Source organism: Trachemys scripta, chromosome 2 (genome assembly GCF_013100865.1).
Source record: "Trachemys scripta elegans isolate TJP31775 chromosome 2, CAS_Tse_1.0, whole genome shotgun sequence".
Lineage (NCBI taxonomy): Eukaryota > Metazoa > Chordata > Testudines > Emydidae > Trachemys > Trachemys scripta.
This window is the reverse complement of record NC_048299.1, coordinates 22,649,929-22,672,991: the sequence shown is the minus strand read 5'-3', so window position 1 is coordinate 22,672,991 and position 23,063 is coordinate 22,649,929. Positions and strand designations below refer to the sequence as shown.

General features: G+C 42.0%; 1 protein-coding gene across 1 annotated transcript in view; it reads left to right on the top strand.

Moving 5' to 3' along the window:
- The window catches only part of ADARB2 (adenosine deaminase RNA specific B2 (inactive)), a 421,252-nt gene that overhangs the window by 316,792 nt on the left and 81,397 nt on the right, over window positions 1–23,063 (top strand). The window contains exon 4 of the mRNA XM_034760060.1: window positions 13,807–13,921. Coding sequence (XP_034615951.1) covers window positions 13,807–13,921 — 115 coding nt within the window. The remainder of the gene's footprint in view (window positions 1–13,806; window positions 13,922–23,063) is intronic.

Sequence of the window (23,063 nt, the reverse complement as noted above, 5' to 3'; positions counted from 1 at the left end):
TAATTTATTGGCATGCCCTTTAGGTTATGTGCAAGTTGGCAAGTGTGCTAACATCCAGCAATTGCCTTAAAAACACATACTGATGACACAACTTATGTATTCCAAATGCCAGATGTTAAGCCCTGCATCTGCTGGTAATTCAATTTCCTCCGTACATTGCCATTTGAAATCTTGCAAGACTGTTACGTTGATGGGACAATGGCTGCACATTGGAACCTAGAAGTGTGACATTAGAGATCCTCAGGTGAAAGGTGCCAAGTTTATATACTAATATCTAAAGAAAAAAAATCTTCCTCCAATTTTTTTTGATCAACTCTTAGGATCTAGTGATCAGAGCACAAAACTAGCAGACAGGACTCCTGGGTTCTATTTTCAGCTCTGTCACTGACTTACTGCACCTTGGGCAAGTTACTTAACCACACTGTGCCTCAGTTTACCCATCGGTAATGTGGAAATACTGTAATTGTATTTACCCACCTCACAGGGCTCTTCTGAGGCTTAATTAATTTACTTGGAGAGCCTTAGTTAAAAGGTGCATTATAAATACAAAGCATTATGGTTTACTATTGCTTTATTTATTCATTCATTTATTATTTGTCTTCGTCTTCCCAAGAAGTTATATTCCTCAATTCTGTACTACAAAAATGTGGCTACGGTGGGTAAGGCCCATATCTCATAACATACTTAAGCATGTAAGTCCCAGTCTTAGACTCCACTGTGATCCACAAAACTCCCACTCAGCTGTAGGTGCCTAAACTCACCCAGTGTTTACATTTTTGCAGTAAAAGTTTCCTAGCTGCCTAGGTTTTTGCCTCTGGGCATCTGCACTGCTGCCTCGCTCCAAAGCAATCCATAAACCAGAGGAAGATAGTTGTTCGTCCACCTGTCTCACCTGCAAGGCCTGATCTGGTAGATGAGCTCAGAAGTCACCTCCTGGATTGGGTCCACTCAAAATCTAATCACCTGCAGAAGAAGAGGTGGTAGTGCCTCCCTTGTAACTTTTAGTCCCCTGGGGCAAGCACTCACCTCGTCACAACACCTGCGTTCCTTTGTGGATCCAGACCTAAATCACTTATGACAAGTATCTGCAGTAGCTAGAATGGCAATCTCCTATTCTTAATGTAGATCCAACTGGTCCGACTTTCACTAGGAATCCTGTGATAGATATTATAGTAGATATTGCACTATTAATAGCCAAATTCAGTCCACCACTTCCACATATATGTATGCAGATGAGAAAAGGTCATCAAGTGGGGTATCGTTTTTATGCCCCATTATGAGTTATCCCAGGATCAACAGAATTCATACTCAATCACCTCCCAGAGCTGGTGCTCAGAAGCAGTTTTCTGAGGCAAGGGTTAGTGCCGGGGAAGGCATCATCAAATTTTAGTGCAGGTACTCCCAGATTTGGCCTTATCTGCCATAAAGAGATTACGACTGCTTCTGACAAAATTAACTGAGCAGAGAGTTCCATATGCGGGGGCAGGCAGATCAGAATATGGACTCATATTAATGCCGCCTTTTCAGCTTTAGGGCCAGATCTTCCACTGGGGTGAATAGACTTAGCTCCATCAACTTCAGTAGAGCTATGTGGATTTATACTAGCTGAGGATTTGAACCTTAATGTGCCCCAAAATCAATGAAGGCCTGGACTTAGCCCTTAGTGACTTAAACAAACACCTTTCACACTCCATGAGTTGCCATAGGATTGTGGTACCATGTGTTTGGGAATTTCTCCTCTGCCAAACAAGTATAGACCCAGTTGAAATAATGGGCCTGACTCTAATGGTATAATTTTAGCATAGCTCACAACACAAAACCACCTCAAATAATCTTGTTTGTGAGGAGAAAAGCCCGCAGCTGAGGTAATATGAAATGTAAATTGCCTTAATATCCCTCCAGATCAAGCAAGAGGTCATTAAGAAGACTAGAGCAGGATTTCTAGGATCATTACGCAAAATGAGAGCAGGCACCTTAATAACAAGAAAACGTAGAAATCCAGTGTCTTTATAATGACTGCCTTTCAGTAGACTGTGTGTCTCACTATGTAGCAGTTATGAAGGGTGCATTGTGTGATCTCTTGCTGGGTTCAGCAGTTTAGAATAGATGAGATTTGTTTTAGACACTGACTGCCATCCTTCCGTATGTAACAAAGCATATGTGTGATGTGCAATGCTGTTAATAGTACGGCTCTTTAATGAGAACCATGAACACACTGGGGTTGATTTTCAAAGTAGTCCTCATGGGATTTGAGAATACACTGTTCTTGCACTGCTTCGAAATTTACCCAAGAGCCACTAACTAGTCTGATTTTAGTGTTGGAGCGGACCTTGAACAGTCAACAATATTGTTTGTGACAAGGGTATAATGCTACTATTAATTTTCGAAGGATGTTCACCTTCGTGCATGTGAGAAAGACAAAGCAAAGAAATGGAAAACTGAAAGGATATTTCTCAGATGACGCATTGATTTTATTAAAGAGATAGGGCTTGTAATATGAATTTAAAATCTAATTTTTATAGAGTATAAAAGGCTTTTTACAGAGTTAGCCATTCCCAAATGCTGGTAGCTTTATAAAGCTTTTATCTAGTTAAAGGAAACTCATTCGAGCTAATTTAATATCAGTAGTGGTACAACAGCTTGACACCTGAGGCTTGTCCTAAAGCAGTCACAATGTTGCGAAGTGAAAACTGCTTCATTGTTTTGAATTATTCAGCATTTACGGCCAACCTTATATATGTCCCTGTAGAAAAAGGCTTTGGGGTTAAGGCTCAGTTAAAAAAAAAAAAAAGCCCACAACTCTTCCTTTTGGCATTTGTTAGCAGGTGCAGTATTGACTTTAAGAATGATTCTGCAAACTTGGCATGGACATTCTTCATTACCTAAGCAATAAATGCAAAACTGTACTCAGAACTAGCAGAAGCTGGAAAACAAAACATGGTCTCCTTTAGAGAACAACTGCTTATTTCAGTGGAGAAGCTTGTTTCTCTAAATTCATTGAAATGGTACTCATTTTGAAAGCAAGCCGAACACAAACAGTAATGAATCAATCTCAAATGGAGGGGCTCATCCGCATTAGCAGATAATTTTCCCTACAGTTTGAAGTTCATTAAAACCATTTTTAAGACAGGGTCTGCAAACATTCTCCTAGTGCTTTTTTGCCACATTCTCCCAGTTGCAAACAAAAGGTTTGTAGACGAGATTTTAAAGGAGGTTTTTTAAAGGATTTTAGTGAGCCGTGGTGCACAGAACCAAACTTGAAATGGACAAACAAGTAACCACTGAATGGCTTGTCAGGAATCAGCACATTCTTAAGGTTCACTGTGGCCGCTAATGATCTTTAGGAAGCACACTGTGGATATGAACAAGTGCTGGAAGTTAGGCAGATTGCTTTTTCAGGTACAGTTTCCAGTCATATGCCCATTCAAAGGGCCTCATCCAAGAGTCAGTGAATTCAGTGGAAAGCCTCCCATTGACTTCAGGGGGGTTTGGACCTGGTGAAGAGTCAGGTTCCAAAGATTCACAGGAAAAGAGTCCTCAACACCCCTCTCATTTCCTTCTCCCATTCCCATCTTTATATCTTTTCCATCCAGCTCTTCCTGTGTGGAATGACCTCCCAACCGCAGGGAGTCAGCTTCCCATCTTCTTCCCCCATAAAGCCCTATTTTTCCTGTGAACCCCCCAAATTAAAATAGAGTAGGAATTTACTGAAGTGACTCCTTCCTCTGGGTCGTCCAATGTTTGTTGGTCTTGTATTTAACTGTAAACTCTGCAGTGCAGGGACTCTCTTGATCCTAGAGTTTCATCCAGCACCAGCCACATTGTTGATGCTTAACAAATAATCACTAATGGTATAAAAATAAAAAGTCTAGACTAGCTTATGTGGAAATATCTCTGCCCTGGAAGGGACTGAGGAACAAGCAGGGTAATAGCTCCCTAGCAGGAGAGGAAAGGCTGTCGAAATAAGAACTGCTTTGCAAGCAAGAATTTTTTGCCTAGTCCCAGCACAGTTAGCTGAGACAGCAGAGGTCAGATGAATAGCTCGACGCCCCCACATGTGCAGAACAAGTTCAGTTTGTTTGATGATTGCAGAAATATGGAATTTACCATGAGAGCTGCACACATATATAGTTAAAACACTCATAATAGGTCTACTGAACAGTTTTTCTTGCTGTGGGGATTCTTCTGGGCGAATCAATGAGAGCATCTCATCTTTTTTATCAATTTTGGTCTGAGAAACTTGAGGGTGCTCAATTTAAAAATACATTATTTTTTATTAAAGCTTTGGTTAGAAGTACAATGCAGGGATGTGTAACAGGTTACATATGTGCACAGCTCACTCTAATAAATGCGATTAAGTAGACTCTCCTGAAGTTGGGATGTACAAGGAATACACTGATGTGTTCAGCTGAAATGAAAATATATAGTCAGACAAAATAAAATAATGTCCATGTGAGATAAAACAAAGTCCCTCTCCTCTGGTCCCCGAGGGATAAGCCAAAGCCAGACATAATGATCGATACCGTATAGCAGTTATGATCAGACAGAAATAGTCATTGCACATCTCCAGGAAAGAATCACAGTGAGCTCCCTGGCAGTGTCCTGTCCCTTCAGTAGTACTCTATAAATGCCTCTGCATGTTAAAGAAGGGCTGAGTTATGAAGGGAAGCAAGGTAAATATCCCTATTTTACATAGGGGGAACTGAGACACACAGTAAATTAAATCAGTGTTACAAAGGAAACATGTGATTGGGCTCAGTATTGAGCCCCAGTCTCTTGAGTCCTCAGTCTACTGCCCTACCACTCAAACCACCTTCCTAATTAGTCTGGCTGTCTTTTTATCTATCTATTTCTTTGGTTTCTATTGCCAAAATATCTGAGTGCCCTTCCACCTGCACATAGAACTTCCACTCATGCCAGAAGACAAGGATGGAAAGCAGCCTATGACCCTTTACCATCTTTTCTTCTCAGACCTGTATCTTCCAGATGATATAGTCCATGGAAAGAAGCTGACTAATTAATTGGCTCAAGGATACCAGTGTTGGGAGATAAATTTCCAACCAGCTATGGAAAAGTTATTTCCAAGCTCAGACCAAAGTGTGGGGGGTAGCTATTTGATACATACCCTGGCCATTTTGTCTGCCGTTTACCCCTATTCTACAAAGGGCTGATGAGACATATGATTTAATGTCAGATACTTTAGAAAGGTATCTCTTTATCATTCAAATCCTCTGTGCCAGTTTTTTCTTCTATTTGGATTCACGAAAAAAAATACTGATTCCTACCTTCAAAGAGGGTACATTTTCTGCAGCTTCTGTTATCAGTGAAGGAGGTTGTGAACCTAATTCCCCATTCCCCATGCTCAACATTTACCCCCAAATGTCAGTAATTTACTGCAAAATAGAGTACTTGGGAGACAGGAGTAACAGAGCCCTTTGTGATATCTGTTTAGTAGAATATTTCATCCCACCCATATGCAAATCTAACCTTTCTGATATTTCAACTCTATAAACCCAAAGACAGGATTTCAATAGAAAATATTTACGAAAGGCTTTCTCCTTCATAATCTATTGATTTTAATATCCTTACCACTCCTGTTGAATGTCAGTTTTACCCTGAAGACTGCCCCTGCAAACTTGAACACATTTAATTATTTATACCATTTGGAATATTAGTGCTGAGAAATGAATAAAAGTTTTCGGTTTTGTAATGTTATGATCTAAAGTTTGATTTTCCTCTGCGAAGAATGCTGGTAATTTGATATTGCAATCAGGAGTTGCAGAAGGGTACAGATGACACAATGCAGCTTGAAAGGGAGTGACATTTATTTTCCACCTTATTTATGTACAGTAACAAAGAGCTCTTTAAATCCAGTGTTCCATTTTAGAGTATACTTTTGCAGCTAAAGATTCAGAATTATCTGTTTTCTTTATTTTTTTAACGAGGCACCTAAGTGAAGGCTTATTTCTGCCATCAGTTACACATATGCAACCTCCATTGATTTCAGTGGGGGTGAGTAAGTGTAACTGACAGCAGAGTTTGGCAGATCTAGTTTGCCTTACACACATCACTCACCTCATTGACTAATGCAAGCAAGGTTTTGATGCTGAAGCTTGTTTCTGGCTTAAATTTTCTGTTCATGTAGAAAAATCAAACTATGGAACATATGGAAGCTGTGATTTAAAAAGCAGACAGACCAAAAAAAAAACATGTTCTGAAACTTAGTATGGGAGTTTAAAGAATTTGGCGAATTAAAGGTTCATTCTGCTAGAAAGCCAGATTCTGCCACCCTTAGTCAGTGGGAGTAATACCTTACTCTGTTGATTTCAGTGGGACTACTCAGTAAGTAAGGTATTATGCAGTGTACATGTGGCAGAATCTGAGTCCTGATTCAGCAAATGAAGTTAATGGAGATATCCCATCCCCTAGAACTGGAAGGGACCTTGAAAGGTCATTGAGTCCAGCCCCCTGCCTTCACTAGCAGGACCAAGTACTGATTTTGCCCCAGATGCCCAAGTGGCCCCCTCAAGGATTGAACTCACAACCCTGAGTTTAGCAGGCCAATGCTCAAACCACTGAGCTATCCCTCCCCCGAATTTAAGCCTGGGCTTAAATCCCACTGACTTCAAAGGTTGAAAGTTGAGCACATGCTTAAGTACTTGGCTAAATCTGCATCCTAGCACACAGGACCTAAAGTAAAGCCTGCTGAAGTGTGTAATCTCCATTGACTTCAATGGATTTTGGATCAAGCCCAAAGTCTGTAGGAAAGCTCACCTCCTAGCTATAAGTGCACCTATACATAGTGCCCTTCAGGAATTGGACCCTGTATCAATAACTGCGCATTCTTGTGGATGTTCAAAGCACTGAATGTCAATAGTCCCCTCTTCCCCCCAAGATTTGCAATCCGTTTATGCCGTTACACTTTTAATTCAACTACATGCTGTCCTGCTGGCTGTATAGTTCACAATGAATATTTCTATTTTCTTAAGTTTCTGCATCTTCCTTATGGCCTGCCTTATTCACCAGCTGTGTGATTGTCATACGGAGATTGCCAAGATCTATTCTGCTCTTTCATTTAATCAAGAAGGGGACTCTTGTTTTCAGTCCTGATACATGGCAACTGTAACCATGGGTGTCACCAAATATAGAGTTTCTCACAGATGCATTTCATAAAGCAGAAATGTCAAAGACTGCCCCCCGGTCCCCACCTCCCGGTGTGCGTGATTTTAAAACTCTTTTGATGGCAGCCAACTTTTCCTTGCCAATATTCCTAAGAATCCTGGTGACGGAATTGTCGCCAGGCTCATGTTATCCTTTGATACTTAGAATTTCCTGGCTTTTACCCCATTAGCAAGTTACCTAGCTATATACCTTTTAGTAATTTAGGACTGTTGTTTAATTGTAAAGCTATGACCAAGAAAGTTTCTTGGCTGGAATATCACGGATGCCTGTGAGCTGGATGGGATAAGTCTGTAGAGCACTTACTTCCACAATGTTCATCCACTGTTTATTAAATCCACAATTTGGGTTTGGTTTTTGTTTGTTTGTTTTGTTTTAATGGAAAGATTCAAACCTAATGTGGGGCCTGATCTAACGTCACTGAAGTCAATGTAAAGGCTCCTGTTGACTTGATAGATCAGGCCAATGATGCTGTTATGGTAGTTTATGTTTCAGTAGCTTGTAAGAGCGGGAGACCACACATTCTAGTAGTTATAAGACAGGCCTGCGAATCAGGACTGTATGCTATTCCCAGCTCTGCTACCAAGTCACTCTGTGGACCTGGGTTCAATCCTGCAAGGTACTGAGTACTCTTGTAATGTACTACACACAGTCAGTTCGCATTGGAGTAAATAGGAATAGGAGGGCATTCAGCACCGCAGGACTGAACCCTTAATCTCTGTATACCTCATTTTCACCATCTGCACAAATAGAGATCATGTTGCTTATCCACCCATGTGAAGTTTTTTGAGATCTGCAGATGAAAATTTCTATATAAGTGACAAGTATTAGCATTATATTGTAGCTCTTCGATTGCCTTTTAGATTAGGTCTTGCACTACTGGTTGATGCTTCTGACTCTGTATTTTACAAGGACCAGCGTATGTCACTCCATCACTTCTACATTGCATTAATTTTACTGGCATCCTGTTCAGCAATTTATTCCCAAACAAAAATACTCTCCTGACTTATCTTAGCTAAGAGGCTTCATATTTAATGGATTTCCTATTCTTTAAAGTCCCTGGTCACTCTTTGAGATCAGTGAATGCTAAATTCCTTATTGTCCCTAAACGTTCTATGAAGTCATGTCATTTTTTTGCCTTTACTGAATCTCTTTGCCCTCTGGCTTTAGAATCCACTGCCAAATGAGGTAAAGAACGTTCCGAGTTCTGGGATTTCTAAATCCAAAGTTAAAAGTTATTTGTTCTTTTTAGCATTTTTAAAATGAGTCTTTGAGGAATTGCATGTGCCTCTAAGCTAATTAACTCTTAATGAGCACAAAATGCCTTGGGATGCTTATATGGAGGCCACTGTGGAAATGCAGGCAAGGATTGGTCTGTAATACTGTGGGAGATTAAATGGATGATTTGAGTCTTTTTAAGATGATGGTGCAGATTGTTTCATTGAAACATTCCCTTTTTAAAAAATTCTAAATGAAGCTGATCAGATTTGCAGTCCACATTATGTGAACCCAACCATAGCAATCTTGGGTGCATATTTTTATTTTCCTGTATGGCTTATTATTTTTTTAAATATGGAAAACAAGATTAGAAACAGAGTTTTATATCATGAAAGCCTGGCAATGTTATAGTGGTCACCATAGAGAACTGGAGTTCAGGGCAACTGGATGCTCTTCCAAGCTCTGTGACTGACGCTCTTGAGCCTATCATTTACCCTTTCTGTGCCTTAGTTCACCCATCTGTAAAATGGTTATAATTGTATTTATATTACAGGTTTCCAATGAAGCTTAATACATTTATGGATATTTAGTGTTCGGGGGTACTTTGATAAATGTATTATTGTTGTTAATATTCATAAGTGCCAAGTATTATTGTAATTCATAGATTTATAGTGTTTACGGCCAGAAGGGATCATTAGATCATCTATTCTGACCTCCTATATATCACAAGCCGTTACATTTCACTCAGTTACTCCAGTATTGAGCCTAATAACTCAGGTCTGACTAAAGCACATCTTCCAGAAAGGCATCCAATCTTGATTTCAATACAGAATGAGATGGAGAATCCACCAGTTTCCCTGGTAGTTTGTTCAGTGGTTAATCACCCTCACTGTTAAAAATTCATTCCTAATTTCTCATTTGAATTGGTCTAGTTTCAGCTTCCAGTCATTGGTTCTTGTTATGCTTTTCTCTGTTCGATTAAAGAGCCCTTTGCTAGTCCCTATTTTCTCCTCGTGAAGGTACTTATACACTGTAATCAGGTCAGCTCTCAATCTCCTTTTTTAAGCTAGACAGGCTGATTATTATTATGGTAGAGATTTTCCAAAGCACAAAAGTGAGTTAGGCTCACTGCTCCCATTGACTTTCAAAGGAAGTCAAGTGTCTAACGGCCTTTTAGCTTTTGTTCAAGTGACACTGGGTTCCATCCCAAAGAGTTTACTCAGCAGATGCTACTTAGATTTGCAGACTTTAAGGGTGTTCATGTGCACCAGAGTTATTACTAGCAATATGAGTTATTTTATTATTAACACGCATTCACGTAGCACTGCTAAATGGATAGAGCACTTCTTCACACAACTAAAATAGCTCAGAGTTCAGATTTCCTGTCACTAGTTTGAAGTGTCAGTTGCCTAAATATATGTGTGTTTATATATATAAATACTGATGATCTTTTGGATAACATTAAGCTGAGGATGTGACAAGACCCTATTGCTCTGCAAACATTCCATGGCATGTTTGCAGACAATTCTTAGCGCTTATATCATCTTTAAAATACTTCTCAAATATTACCCGTTTGATGCTCGCAACAGTCATCTGAGGTAATTAAGCATTATTATCAACCATTTTATAGACAGGGATATTAAGAGATGGACAAGAGAAGAAACCAAATGAGAGTTACACAGCAAGTAGGATGTAGAAATCAGGAACACCTGCAATCAGGAGTGGCGAAATGTCCCAAAAAGTGGGGGGGCCACCAGCTCCCGAATGGTGGCCCCACCCCCCATGCCACCCCTTCCCCCTGAGGTGCTACCCCTGCCCCCCAAGCCTCTGTCCCCGCTCTGCCCTTTCTCGCTGAGCCCTCACCCTCACGCTACCCATTCCCCCAAGACCCCTCCCTGGCATTATCCCTTCTCCCAAGCCCCCACCCTCACAACCCCTTCTTCCTAAAGCCCTGCCCCCACACCACCCCTTCCCCCCGTGGCCTCTCCCTTGCACACCCCTTCCCTGAGGCCCTGCTCCCACACCACCTCTTCCCCCCAAGACCCTGCCACCTCCACCCAGTCGCTCACCCTTACAGCCCGTATAAAGTGGTGGGGCGTATGGCCCCCCATTCCAGTGCCCCTGTTTGCAATCCCATGCCCCACTAGAATGAGGGCCATTGAAGATATCCCTACACTGCGATTGCAGTTTGTGTAGACATTCCCAAACTAGCTTTGAACTTGCTAGCTCGGATACCAGAGGAGTGAAGCTGCAGCAGCAAGGGCTTCAACGCAAGCCAGGCCTGTGTATAATTACAAGGTTCCAGGGGGGCTTGGACAGGCTGCACTGAAGCCTGTGTTGCCACAGCTTCATTGCTCCAGTACCCAAGCTAGCTCGAATAAAGCGAGTTCAGATATGTCTACACAAACCGCAATCACACTATGTCATTGCAGTGTAGAATGTTAACCCTGACATGCTGACCACATTCCAAGTGAATTAGGCACATAGGTCCCTAGTTAGTTAACTAAGGTATATGGGTACATGACTAAATCTTTGAATGTGCTGAGCACCCACAGCTGCATTAATGATATCTATAGTTTTTATTACTGTTTAACATTTATATTTTGGTAGCGCCTAGAGACCAACCACATCAGGGACTAGGGTTGCCAGATGCCCGGTTTTTGACCGGAAAGTCTGTTTTATTTGGACTTTTCACGGAGATCCAGTTTAGCCCAATAACAGTGAACGGCAATAACTGCTGCTTAATCAGGATGGTGTTAATGAAAACTCTTCTAAATCAACCAGATTGCTCTGCGATTGCACGATGCCAGTGAGACCCCAAGAGATCTGAAGCCAGGGCGCAGTTCTAAGCTTGAGTCTTGTAACACAGAAGTTGTCGATTGAAAGAGTTTTTGTTGTTGTTTGTTGCTGAGAAAAACTTAGGCACTTAATAAGAGCAGCCAATTAATAGGGCTGTCCTGTACGGTGCTTCAGATAAGAAGATCAGGGTAATCTGCTGGCGGGCTATGAGACAGTTTGTGTCCATTGACCATCTGCAGGCACGGCCGCCAGCCACTCCCAGTGGCCGTCATTCACAGTTCCCAGCTATAGGTTGCCCACCACTGGTTCTGATTTATTTTCAATAGACCCCTCTCTGTGGTTGTGGGCAAAACTCTCTCAGATTATTCAGACTGGAACTCTTAATGTGGCTCAGACCACTGAACAGAGTAGGGCCCGATCCTGAGAAAGGCTGAACACCCTCCTCTCACCTCCTATTGATTTCAATGTGGCTGTGGTGCTTAGCACATCTCAGGGACAAGCTCCGCTGCTGCCCAGTGTAGCCCATACCAACATAGTGTTGCAGGGCAGGGGTTACTGATCTTTTGCAGGTACCATCCTTTGTGTGAACCATAAGAAGAGATCCCTCCGGCTGTTTCTGGTGGCTGTCTATGTGGAAATTAGAAGTCTTATGATATGTTTGTAAAAGAGTTGGCGATAACCCCGGAGTCCATCATTTCTGTTCTCTTAGTTTCACTGGGCCATTAAAGCCTCTCCTTAAATGTGGGAAAAGGAACTTCTTGTGGCATCTCAGATGCAACGCAGGACTCAAAGGGTGTCTCAGACTTTGCTTGGCTAGGACCCAGCCAAGGAACAAAGTAACTTTTCTTTACGTTTCGTGAAGCGCTTGAAAGCTTTGCTAAATTAACATTCATGAACAACAAAAATACTGAAAAAAACCACTTAGAAAATTAGGTGACTCCCCCACTGTTCAGCCCAGTATTAAATGACTTGCCGGGAAAAAGAAACACTTTTTCAGACAAGTAAAATGATTTCATTTAAATTTTTCTTTGAACTTGCCCTGGGCCAATGACCAGAAAAAAAAATGTCAAATTCTAGGTCTTTTTCTTGAGCACTAAGGATTTAATTCAAAGCCTAGTCAAAGTGAGACTTCCTATTGATTCAGTGGGCTTTGGGTCAGCTCCAAACATTGACCTTCTCAGGATATGTCAACACTGCAATAAAAACACCCATGGCACCAAGACTCTGAGCTCAGGTCAATTGACTTCAGCTCATACGGCTCAGGCTGCAGAGCTAAAAATAGCAGTGTAGACATCCCCAAGCCCAGGTTCTAAAGCCCACTCCCCTCATGGGGTTTCAGAGCCCAGGCTCCAGCCTGAGCCCAAACGTCTACACTGCAATCAGGGCCGGCTCCAGGCACCAGCCCACCAAGCTTGTGCTTGGGGCGGCACCTGGAGGGGGGCGGCGCGGTGCTCCGGCTCCGGCCGCCAGGGAGAGCGGAGCTGCAGTGGGCTCGCTGTCCTCCCTGGCGCTCTGGCCGCCAGGGAAAGCAGAGCCCCGGCTGGCTCGCCGCCCTCCTCCTGGTGCTCTGGCCGCCGGGAGAGCGGAGCCCCAGCCAGCTCGCCGCCCTTCCACTGGTGCTCTGGCCGCCGGGAGAGCGGAGCCCCGGCCGGCTCGCCACCCTCTCCCTGGCACTCCGACTGCCGGGAGAGCGGAGCCCCGGCCGGCTCGCCGCCTTCCTCCCAGGGCTCTGGCCACCAGGGAGAGCAGAGCCCCGTCCGGGCTCTCCACCTTCCTCCCAGGGCTCTGGCCGCCAGCGGAGCCGCGGCGGGCTCGCCACCCTCCCGCCACACTCCGGCCGGTCGGGGAGAGTGGCCCGCGGCCGGGCTCGGCGCCCTCCCCTGCCGCGCTGGGAGGCGGGGGCGGCGGGAGGCTTTTTTGCCTGGGGCGGCAAAAAAACCAGAGCCAGCCCTGACTGCAATTTTTAATCCCTTAGCCAGACCCCTGTGAGCCCAAGTCAGCTGACCTGGGCCAGCCTTGGCCATGTTGTATGTCTTTTGTTGCAGTGCAGTGCCTTAGAGGCAGCTAGTAGTAGTAATTTATGATATTGATAGTCTCCTATGGCAGGGTTTCTCAACCTTTTTCTTTCTGAGGCCCCCTCAACATGTTATAAAAATTCCACGGCCCACCTGTGCCACAACAACTGGTTTTCTGCATATAAAAGCCAGGGCCAGCATTGGGGGTAGCAAACAGGGCAGTTGCCTGGGGCCCCACACCACAGGGGGCCCCCACAAAGCTACATTGGTCAGGCTTTGGCTTCAACCCCAAGTTATGAGGTTCAGGGCGCTGGGCTTCAGCCCCAGGGGGCAGGGCGTGGGGCGGCGGGGCTTGGGCTTTCTGCCCTGGGCCCCAGTACGTCTAATGCTGGCCCTATTTGGTGGACACCCTGAAGCCTTTTTGAGGGCTCCGGACCCCTGGTTGAGAACCACTGTCCTACCTTTTTGCTGACGTAGGTGGAGCTTAATTCTAAAAGGGCGATCTCAAAGGCAGAAGGCTGGTTATTAATCTCCAGACACACCCAAGTGCTTCAATCAAAGAAAGTGAAAGATTCCTTCTGATTGTGTCTTTCAGGAGTTTGCTGATTCCATATATCAAATGGTTACACAGAAGTTTCAAGAGTTGACAGACAATTTCACCTCCATGCACGCACGCCACAAAACCCTTGCAGGAATTGTGATGACCAGAGGTAAGATGCCCTTTAATTTCATTATTTTATTTTATTTTATTTTATTTTGTTTTATTTTTCTGAAGCATTCTTCATGAATAAGGAATGTATTATTTACCCAGTCCACAGTATTAAAGAATCCTTTTACTCCAACACAGAAAAATATACAGTAATGAGAGAAAACAAGCGTCAAATATTTAAACTTCGAGCAGGTGCACAAAAAATGTATTGACAGTAGAAATACAGCTAAATTTATAAATATACCATTTTCTCTTTATTCATGGAAGGAAATGCAGATCTGACTAATTTGATTTCTTCTAATAGGGGTTCCTTTTTAATTATCAATAAGAAAAATATTAGCTCTTTTATTTATTTATTTGTTTATTTATTATTTTTAGAGCTGGAGCCATTTACTCGTAGGTCTAATTTCAGACTGGCAGGTGAAAACAAATCTCAGTCCATTTCTCTTCCACTCTAAGTAAGCCCAGAAACCTAAGGCTTTCTGTTCTGCTCCCATCTAAACACAGGAAATATTCAGTGAGGAGACGCTTGGATGTTCAGTTCTGTTAGCCTCTAAACAGGGGATGTACTCAACCTGAGAGCATATACTACAAAGACACGTTCAACAGGTGGATAAAAGCATTGCATAAATGGTCTTACTTTGTTTGTTTGCATAGGAGTGATTACCTCGTTTCTGGGCGTCTTATGATATTTATGAGAATGTCACTATCCCAGATACTGCATTAAACATCATTCTCACTCAGAAGTGTGGAGCAGTAGATAGACTTTAGATATAAGAGGGAAAACTTGGAGGTGAGAGAAATGTATAATTAATCCAGGCTTTTCTGTCTTGTTCCTTTCAGCAATTACATTAGCCGGATTCAACAGGGACAATTGTGCGTATTGCAGAACAGCAGGTTGGAGATAGGATTACCTACCAGGTCCTTTCAAACTACAAATTCTACATCCTATAGACTAACACATAATTCCACGTACTTGTTGCCTTCTATTGAAAGGGAAAGCATGAGAAATCAGCATTAGAATCACAGAAATTAGAGACAGAGTTGGCCTAATAGTCTTTTCCACCTTTTGTCAATGCAGCATTGCTCCCCATCTATATTTCCTACTACTTTGACCAACCTACTATCATTATTGTTGTTTGTATTGTGATAGCGCCTAAGAGCTCCAGTCATGGACCAGGACCCCCATAGTGCTAGGCGCTGTACAAACATAGAACAAAAAGATGATCCCTGCCTCAAAGAGCTTACAGTCAAAGTAAAAGAGATGAGGGGGGGATACAACAGTCAGATGAGAGATCACTAGGAAACAATAAGATAATACTGGTTAGCCCGTTAGGCAATGGTCTCACTGTACCAACTGTCTAACCAATATCAGGTTTTTTTGTCGGCATCATAGCATAGGAAAAAATGTAAGGGCCTTGAAGCAGGATAGTGAGGGAGCTTTGCACGTGTTTAGGGGAGCTCTTCCTGAGCATGCGGGGCCTCAAAGGAGAAAACATGAAGTTGTTTCTTTGAAAAAGTCTAGTTGTTGGTGTCCTGAGTAATGTGGCTTCAATCACTTCCTTTGAGAGACTGGTCCACAAATGAATCAATCTCATCATCAAGAAGCTTTTCCTAATATTCAGCATACATTTTCCCATTTATAACTTCATCTCATTCATACCTATGGTGCCACTCTAAATAACCCTTCTGCTTCCTTGGGACCCAATCCTGGCTCCACTTAAACAGTCACAGTAGAGCCAAAAGTACCGTAAACAAAGCCATTAGGTCCATGCATAGCCAAAATAAACATAGGAGTAGTGTAGTGGAACATATCCACTGCCCTCTCCAGCCCAACAGTTGCTGGACATGGTCAGGTTGTATTGGTGGCTTTGCTTCCTTGTGTGGGGAGGTTGGGGAGTTTGAAGAGTCCTTCCTCCCGCTCCTTTTGAATTTCATACGAGTAAAATCCTTTAACTGGGATTTTATTCTCTTGCACTTCACATTTCTCCACAGTCAACACATATCCAAGAAACAAATATATTTAATTTATCCTCATAGGTCCATTCCTCCAGATTCCTCATTATTTTAATTGTTTTCCCTCTGAATTCTCTCAGTTTAAATTGTCTCCAATTTGTCATTAGATTTTACTGGTCCTAAGGAGCCCCCCAGACTGAACTCACTGCTATAGGTGTGCTCAAGAAAAGATACCAAGCCAAAAGCAGCCTTATCTGGCCACATTCCCCATGAAGATTTGAATCCCTTCTTGCATGAGCATATCTGCAAACCCGTGGATAGGGAGGATTATTTGCCATTTGTGAAACTACATTCTGTTCTGTACTTGCAAGGTTGTGCTCTTTTCCCAGCCATCATTCCCAGAGGTAGCAAGGATCATGAAGGTATAAGGTTTCAAAGGTGGTAGGGGTAGGTTTCACTCTATCAGCAGACCTATGAATAAGTGCAAATCTCTTGTGTTATTAACATGGAATCTGGCTGCTACCGTGGAGAATTGTAAAAGCTAAGCAAATAATAAATAATAATAACAGCAATAAAAATAACTCTAGTAATGTCTTATTGAATTTGGTGAGATACATAGCTCCCTGCATCCCAAACTCATTCTGTTTTTCCCCTCATTTCAATTTAAAGTCATATGGCTTATAAATAGAATTTTCCATGCTTGTGCTGTTTTCAGGCAAAACTTGTAAAAAACCACAATGTGATTGTGGGATAACTGCCGTTGAGATAATACAGCAGCTCTACAAACAAAACAAAAGTGCAGCAAATTGGTTCTCTTTTCCTGAACTCTGGCATTTTTTTCTGCTTTTTCAGATTACAGGGGAAACCAAAGAGAATTGCAGTTGAGTGCTGTGTCTGAGTTATGTTTTAGCACCAAGGGCAAATTCCTAGCTAGAAGGAAGAAGAAAGAGGAAAAAAAATTAGAAAATGATGTTACTGAGTGGCTGTGAGTTTTCAGTAGTGATAAATTGCTCGTAGGAAAACAGAATTTCCATCCCACAGGAAATTCTGACATTTCAAAATTTGTTTTCATCTCGAATCTTGATGAAAAGTTGAAATCTTGAAATATTTAGCAAAATGGAAATTCCAAAATATTTTGATTCAAAAACATCAAAATAACCTTGTGAAAGGTTTCATTTCCATAATGCTGAAATATTGCATTGTAATGTACATGAAACAATAAACTCAAAGCAAAATGTTTCAACACTATTAGAAAAAAATGTTTTGACATTATCGGAGTGAAATATGGCAACATTATTGGTATGAAACAAGAAAATTGAAAGAAATCATTTTGAAACTGTCAAATTTGTTGAAATCAGCACATTCCCATGAAATATTTTGATTTTGACAAAATCACATTTTCCAATGGAAAACTGTTTTGTGAAAAAAAAATCAGTCATCTCTAGTGATAATATAATCCTCAGAGAATCACAGAAAATAAAGATCTACCCCTTTTCCATCCAGGATCTTCTGAAATAAATTGTTAGGTTTATTCATTAGTGTAGCACAATATTAATGTGAGGGCCTTATTCTCACCAGTTTTACACTGGTTTAACAAAATGGTTTGTCCAACTCACTTTTACTTCAACTCAGAAAACTAGAAAGACAACCAAGACAGAACTGTATCAAATACAGACTGTCAACTCAGAATATACATGTTTAATACTTGCTGAGCAATTTTTCAGAGGAGGCTGGTGGTATCAAGTGCATATTCAAGAAAGGGTGGCTAAATTATCTGGAACAAATTCACATTATGCTGTAGATTAACATTGTGCAAACATTATCTAGAGATGGATCTGAACTGGAACAGATCCCAAACCCCTCCATCTTTCAGGAGGTTCAGACTCTGATCCAAATGCAGCATGTCAGGCTCATCGACATAAGATGATATGAACCATTTTGCACTTCGCGAATGTTGGGATCTGGATCTAGAGTGAGCTTTGCATCTCAGAAACATCCCTAATGTTGAGAACTAATTTGAAATTGAGCCCAAGCTCACTGAAAGCTTGGGCCAGGTTCACTAATCTTTCTGCGACCCTGGGCTTCATCTTTCGACAAACCACATGCACATGCTATCCGACCCAACATCCCCCAGTCTTGTTGAGTTCTTCTGGAGTGGGGATGGATTAATCTCCTGGCACTTTAGTCCTTACTGTCCAACCCTTACTACATATCTGGGCCACATAAAAATAGCTGTGATGGCAATAAAATGTCATCCTTATCCCTTCGGTATTTTGACATTTGTTTTGGTCTTGTCCTATATCTCTGTGCTAGAGCTGTGCAATCCACCACCTGCACATTGCACTGTGCTAGGAGGGAAGGGCAAAGGGGAATATAGATGGCACCTTTGCCAAAGAGCAACAGGACTTGTTCCTCTCCACCCTTCCCCCTGTACCTCCACGTTTTCACTATTGTAGAGGAAGAATGAGGCCACATTTTCAACACTGGTGTTAGTTTATTTGGAGTGTAAAGTGATATTCGTATTCTAAAGGCAAGTGTAAAACAATGCTGAATTGAATGTTTTCTTCAAGTGGAGAGTTAAAATGGGAGGATAATGCCAAACTGGACCAGTGGAGTAACTGTTCATTGGGTCTCTCCTCTGCCAAGCCAGCAGCACCACTCTGGGAAGTATGAGAGCAAGGGAGGCAGAAAAGCAACCCAGGAAGAAAAAAAGAAAGAAGGAGACTCAAGACAATCTGCAGCCCTAAGCAACACTTCAGCGTGCCACTCCCCCACCTCCTCCATAACAGGGGAACTCTCCCTCCGGGTGTGTCAGGCTTGGGGGAGGGAAAGGGGGTCTGTGAACCTTCTGATAGTTCAGTGCATATGGTAAAAGCAACCTGGTGCATGGGGCTGCAGCACCAATGAGGTTTGGCTCAGCCACCTCTGCTGCCCTAGACAGAACCTATGCAGCTGCCTCATTTGCCTATAGATAGAGCATCCCCTGGAGGAGATGAATGAGCACTCCAACAGGAGGAACTTTTCTACTTTGTTGGGCAAACTTCTCAACAGTCAGAGAACATCAGTCCAAAGGGGGTTCATGGCAAATCAAGGTTTGGAAGAAAGAAGATCCATTTCTTTTGAGAAGTTGGTGGTTTAATTAACGGGGAAAGGGAAGTTACTGTTAAGTGATGCTTTCTGGCTTACTGCAATCAAGTTTTGATTGGCTTCTCATGGGCGTGCTTCTGTGCATTTATATTCCTCCTTTCCATTTAGGGCATACCACAGGCAGAATGCCTCCTTTTGCACCATAAGGGTGGTGTGCCTCTTTCCCTGTGGTCTGTACAATTCTGCTTCTTAGGCATAATTTGCCGATTATGAAGACCAAACTATTGTTATATTTTTGTGTCCTGCAGAAGGGACAAGAGAAGAGAGCCTTGTAGTTTTGTAACATTTGCTATGAGACATACAGCATCAGAGTATCAGAGGGGTAGCCGTGTTAGTCTGAATCTGTAAAAAGCAACAGAGGGTCCTGTGGCACCTTTAAGACTAACAGAAGTATTGGGAGCATAAGCTTTCGTGGGTAAGAACCTCACTTCTTGCATCTGAAGACGTGAGGTTCTTACCCATGAAAGCTTATGCTGACAGCATCAAAGAACATCCACACTGTTATTCAACCATTGATAGTTTTCTTTTGTGGACATTAATAAATACACGTGCATGTGATGGCCACCCACTTGGCTTATACACTAGGGAGTGAACCAGGAATGTTCAGAGCTAAAAGCATAGGCTGCTACAGCTTGAGTTAAAGAGACAAGGCTTTATAGTTGTGAGCTGCTACAACTCATATCCTGTGTGGATTAGCACAGAGCAGAACCTGAACCACACACTCTCCAGAGGGTTACACATACACTTGCTCAGTACCTAAAATTACTGGACATGATAAAGAATACCTGTCACTTGCTCCATGGATGATCTGTTATTGCCAAAGTCCCTCTTTCATGAAAAAAAAAAACTTAGGCCTTGTCTACACTACAGGGAAAAGTCAATCTAAGCTATGCAATCTGAGTTACGTGAATAGTGTAACTCAAATCGACATAGCTTAGATCTACTTACCGCGTGGTCCACACTACACAATGTTAAGGGGAGTCAACAGACGCTCTCCTGTTGACTCCCCTTACTCTTCTCAATCTGGTGGAGTACAGGAGTCACCGGGAGAGCGATCTGCGGTCGATTTAACAGGTCTTCATTAGCCCCACTAAATTGACTGCCGATGCATCGATCGCCGCATGTCGATCCTCTGGTAAGTATAGACAAGCCCTTAGAATCAATACAAACAAGATGAAACTGGTATTTAAATACTATTCTCCCATTGTGTTTGATAAACCTTGACAGTTTAAATACATGTAGAAACCTTTTTGTCATCTTTCCTGCTAAAAATGAAGCATTAAGAAAGTTCAGTGCTCTTCACAGTGGGGGACATTCATGGGAAAATGCTATAAGTTGATTTCTCAATTCAATTTTGTGTGTGTGAGAGAGAGAGAGAGGGAGAGAGAGAGGCTGACAATCACTTTGATCTTAAAAGCAAATAGGGAGGTCTTTTCAGTTATCTATATGAAATAAAGATGAACTGGACAAAAGCGCCCTAAACAGCAATTTCATGCTTCGATGAAAGATGGGACATTATCATCTGTTATCTCATGGAATTGATCTTAATAATTGCTAAGCAGAATAACAGAAAAAAAGGGAAAGTTTGCAATATGTCTCCATGGATCTTTCCAGTCATATTAAGATTAAAAAAACCTGCCCTCTAACTACAATCAAGAATATTGATGGACAATTAATTTCTGATCTATACTTTAAACAGGGAAGACAGATTTGTAACATTTACATTATAAATACGCAGGATCCCAAAGCTGATTCGTGTCAAAAACTGGCATCATCAAAACTGGGTAGGCCATCTGCACACGTTTTACAAACCTGTCCCATGAACAATGTTCCAGAAAAGTATTAGATTCCGGGTAAATTTTTCAAAAGCCCCAAGTTACTTAGGCTTCTCCATCCCATTTTCAAGAACTGACTTAGCTCTTAAGAACCTGCATACCATTGACTTTCGATGAGAATGGGGAATTAGGCATCAAACCTGTTTAGGTGCTTTGAAAATCCCACTAGGCTCCTATCTACATCTTTAGGTGCCTAAATATCATTTAAAAAATCTGGCCCTATGTCAGTTAGGTGCTTTTGAAAATTTTACCAACTCTTCAGAAGTGCTTAAACTCTATGCTGATGGGGCTCTCTGGATATACTTAGAGATAGACAGCTAGGAATAGATTAGATTAGAAACCATGTGCCTAACTTTATTTTTAAAAAAATCTGTTTTCCTTTGGATATGAGCCTTATCCTGTTCATCTGCAGCTTAGTGGTAAGTACTCCAAACTCTGTAACTGAATGGCTGAATCCCACAGATCTGAATTTCACAATTCCAGTATATAGTGGGCTGAAAAGGAACCCCAGACCTAAACGCTAGATTGAGTTTTTAAATCTGGGCTCAAACTAAGATCAGAATTTGGCAGTTGATACAGTCAATAATAGTGTGAAAAAGAAGATGTACATCAAGCAGGGCTGGCTCCAGGCACCAGCTTACCAAGCAGGTGCTTGGGGCAGCCACTTTGGAGAGGGGCGGCACGTCCAGCTGTTTGGCCACAATTCGGCGGACGGTCACTCACTCCTGCTCGGAGCGAAGGACTTCCTGCCGAATTGCCGCCACAGATCGCGATCGCGGCTTTTTTGTTGTTGTTGTTTGGCTGCTTGGGGCGGCCAAAACCCTGGAGCCGGCCCTGACATCAAGTAACATTTTAGCTTTATGATCTTGCTTAAGAAATGTAAAACAGCATATACCAGAGCTTTATTTTCAGAAGTATAAGAAAAGCCTCCAGCTAGACAGAAGGATCAGCACCTAAGCGGAAGGAAACCTTTGTGATGAAACTCCAGCCCATGCAAAACTTACTTGAATTCAGATTTTCTGAACTCCAAAACTCATTGAAAAATTCATTCAGGTTTGTTAACCTGGGCCCTATTTTCAGCAACCATGGCCCAGGGTTTCAATGTGGAAGAAGGGGAAACGTGGCAGGCTTGACCAAGTTGCATTTTGAGTTTATTTGTACCTGAAGCCACACAAACTCAAGATTTAAAAAGCTAGAAAAAAATAAGACCTTGTCTACACACACAAGTCCCCAGTGCATATGCAGTTATAGCAGTATAATGGTGCTAATGGCAGTACAGTTTATTCTTATACATAAAGGGAAATAAACTGTACTGGTAAAAGGCATGTTTACTTCAGTAAAATGGTGTCCATCATAGGGGGTGTACTGGTATAACTATATAATTTTAAAAATCATACCCCTTACCAAAATAATTATATCACTACAAAAACTGTGTGTAGATCCGGCTACAGTTTTGACCCACTCTAGTTAGCTAATATTGTTGATAATTTTTCAGAACAGGCATAGTAAAAAAAATGTATAAATAAACTCTCTGGTGCTGGGCCTAAATGTGTAAGCTAATGGCCAGATCTAAACTTCAAACTGTAATCAAACTGGTCACACTTGGGAAAGTTTAGGTCCCCATCTGAACACTGCACCTCAGGTCCGTCTCTGAAAGCAGTGATGTTCAGGGGCAAATAGAAACAAATAAAGGACAAAGGTTGCTTTTAATATTCAAAAGCTTAAGAAAATGATAAATACATTTGAAAAAAAATATTTGAAAAGCCGTTCCACCTGTGCTCAACAGCGAGCTTGAGTTAAGGATTCTGTTTTCCCTACTGCAGTTAAGGATGATGATCTTACCATCACATAAAGAAGTCTAAGAATGTAGCTTTGTTTACTGCTTAGGTGTTAGTGATGCTTCCTCCTGTGGGAGAAACACAGATTTCTGAACTCAGGTATCGGCAGGCAAAAATGTTTCAGTTCACCTTTAAAGTAAAATGGGGGCTTGGTTTTATCCCTGAGGAGAAAAATTGTGTTCCGAGTCTCAAAAGGTTTGGGGACAGGGACGGGGAAGAGATAAGGTGCCACAAGTACTCCTGTTCTTTTTGCGGATACAGACTAACACGGCTGCTACTCTGAAACCTATGTTAATATTGACTCTCTCAGTATTAACTTAGGCAAAGAATCCTGTGAATTTGGTGAGGGGACCAAGTATGCAGACCA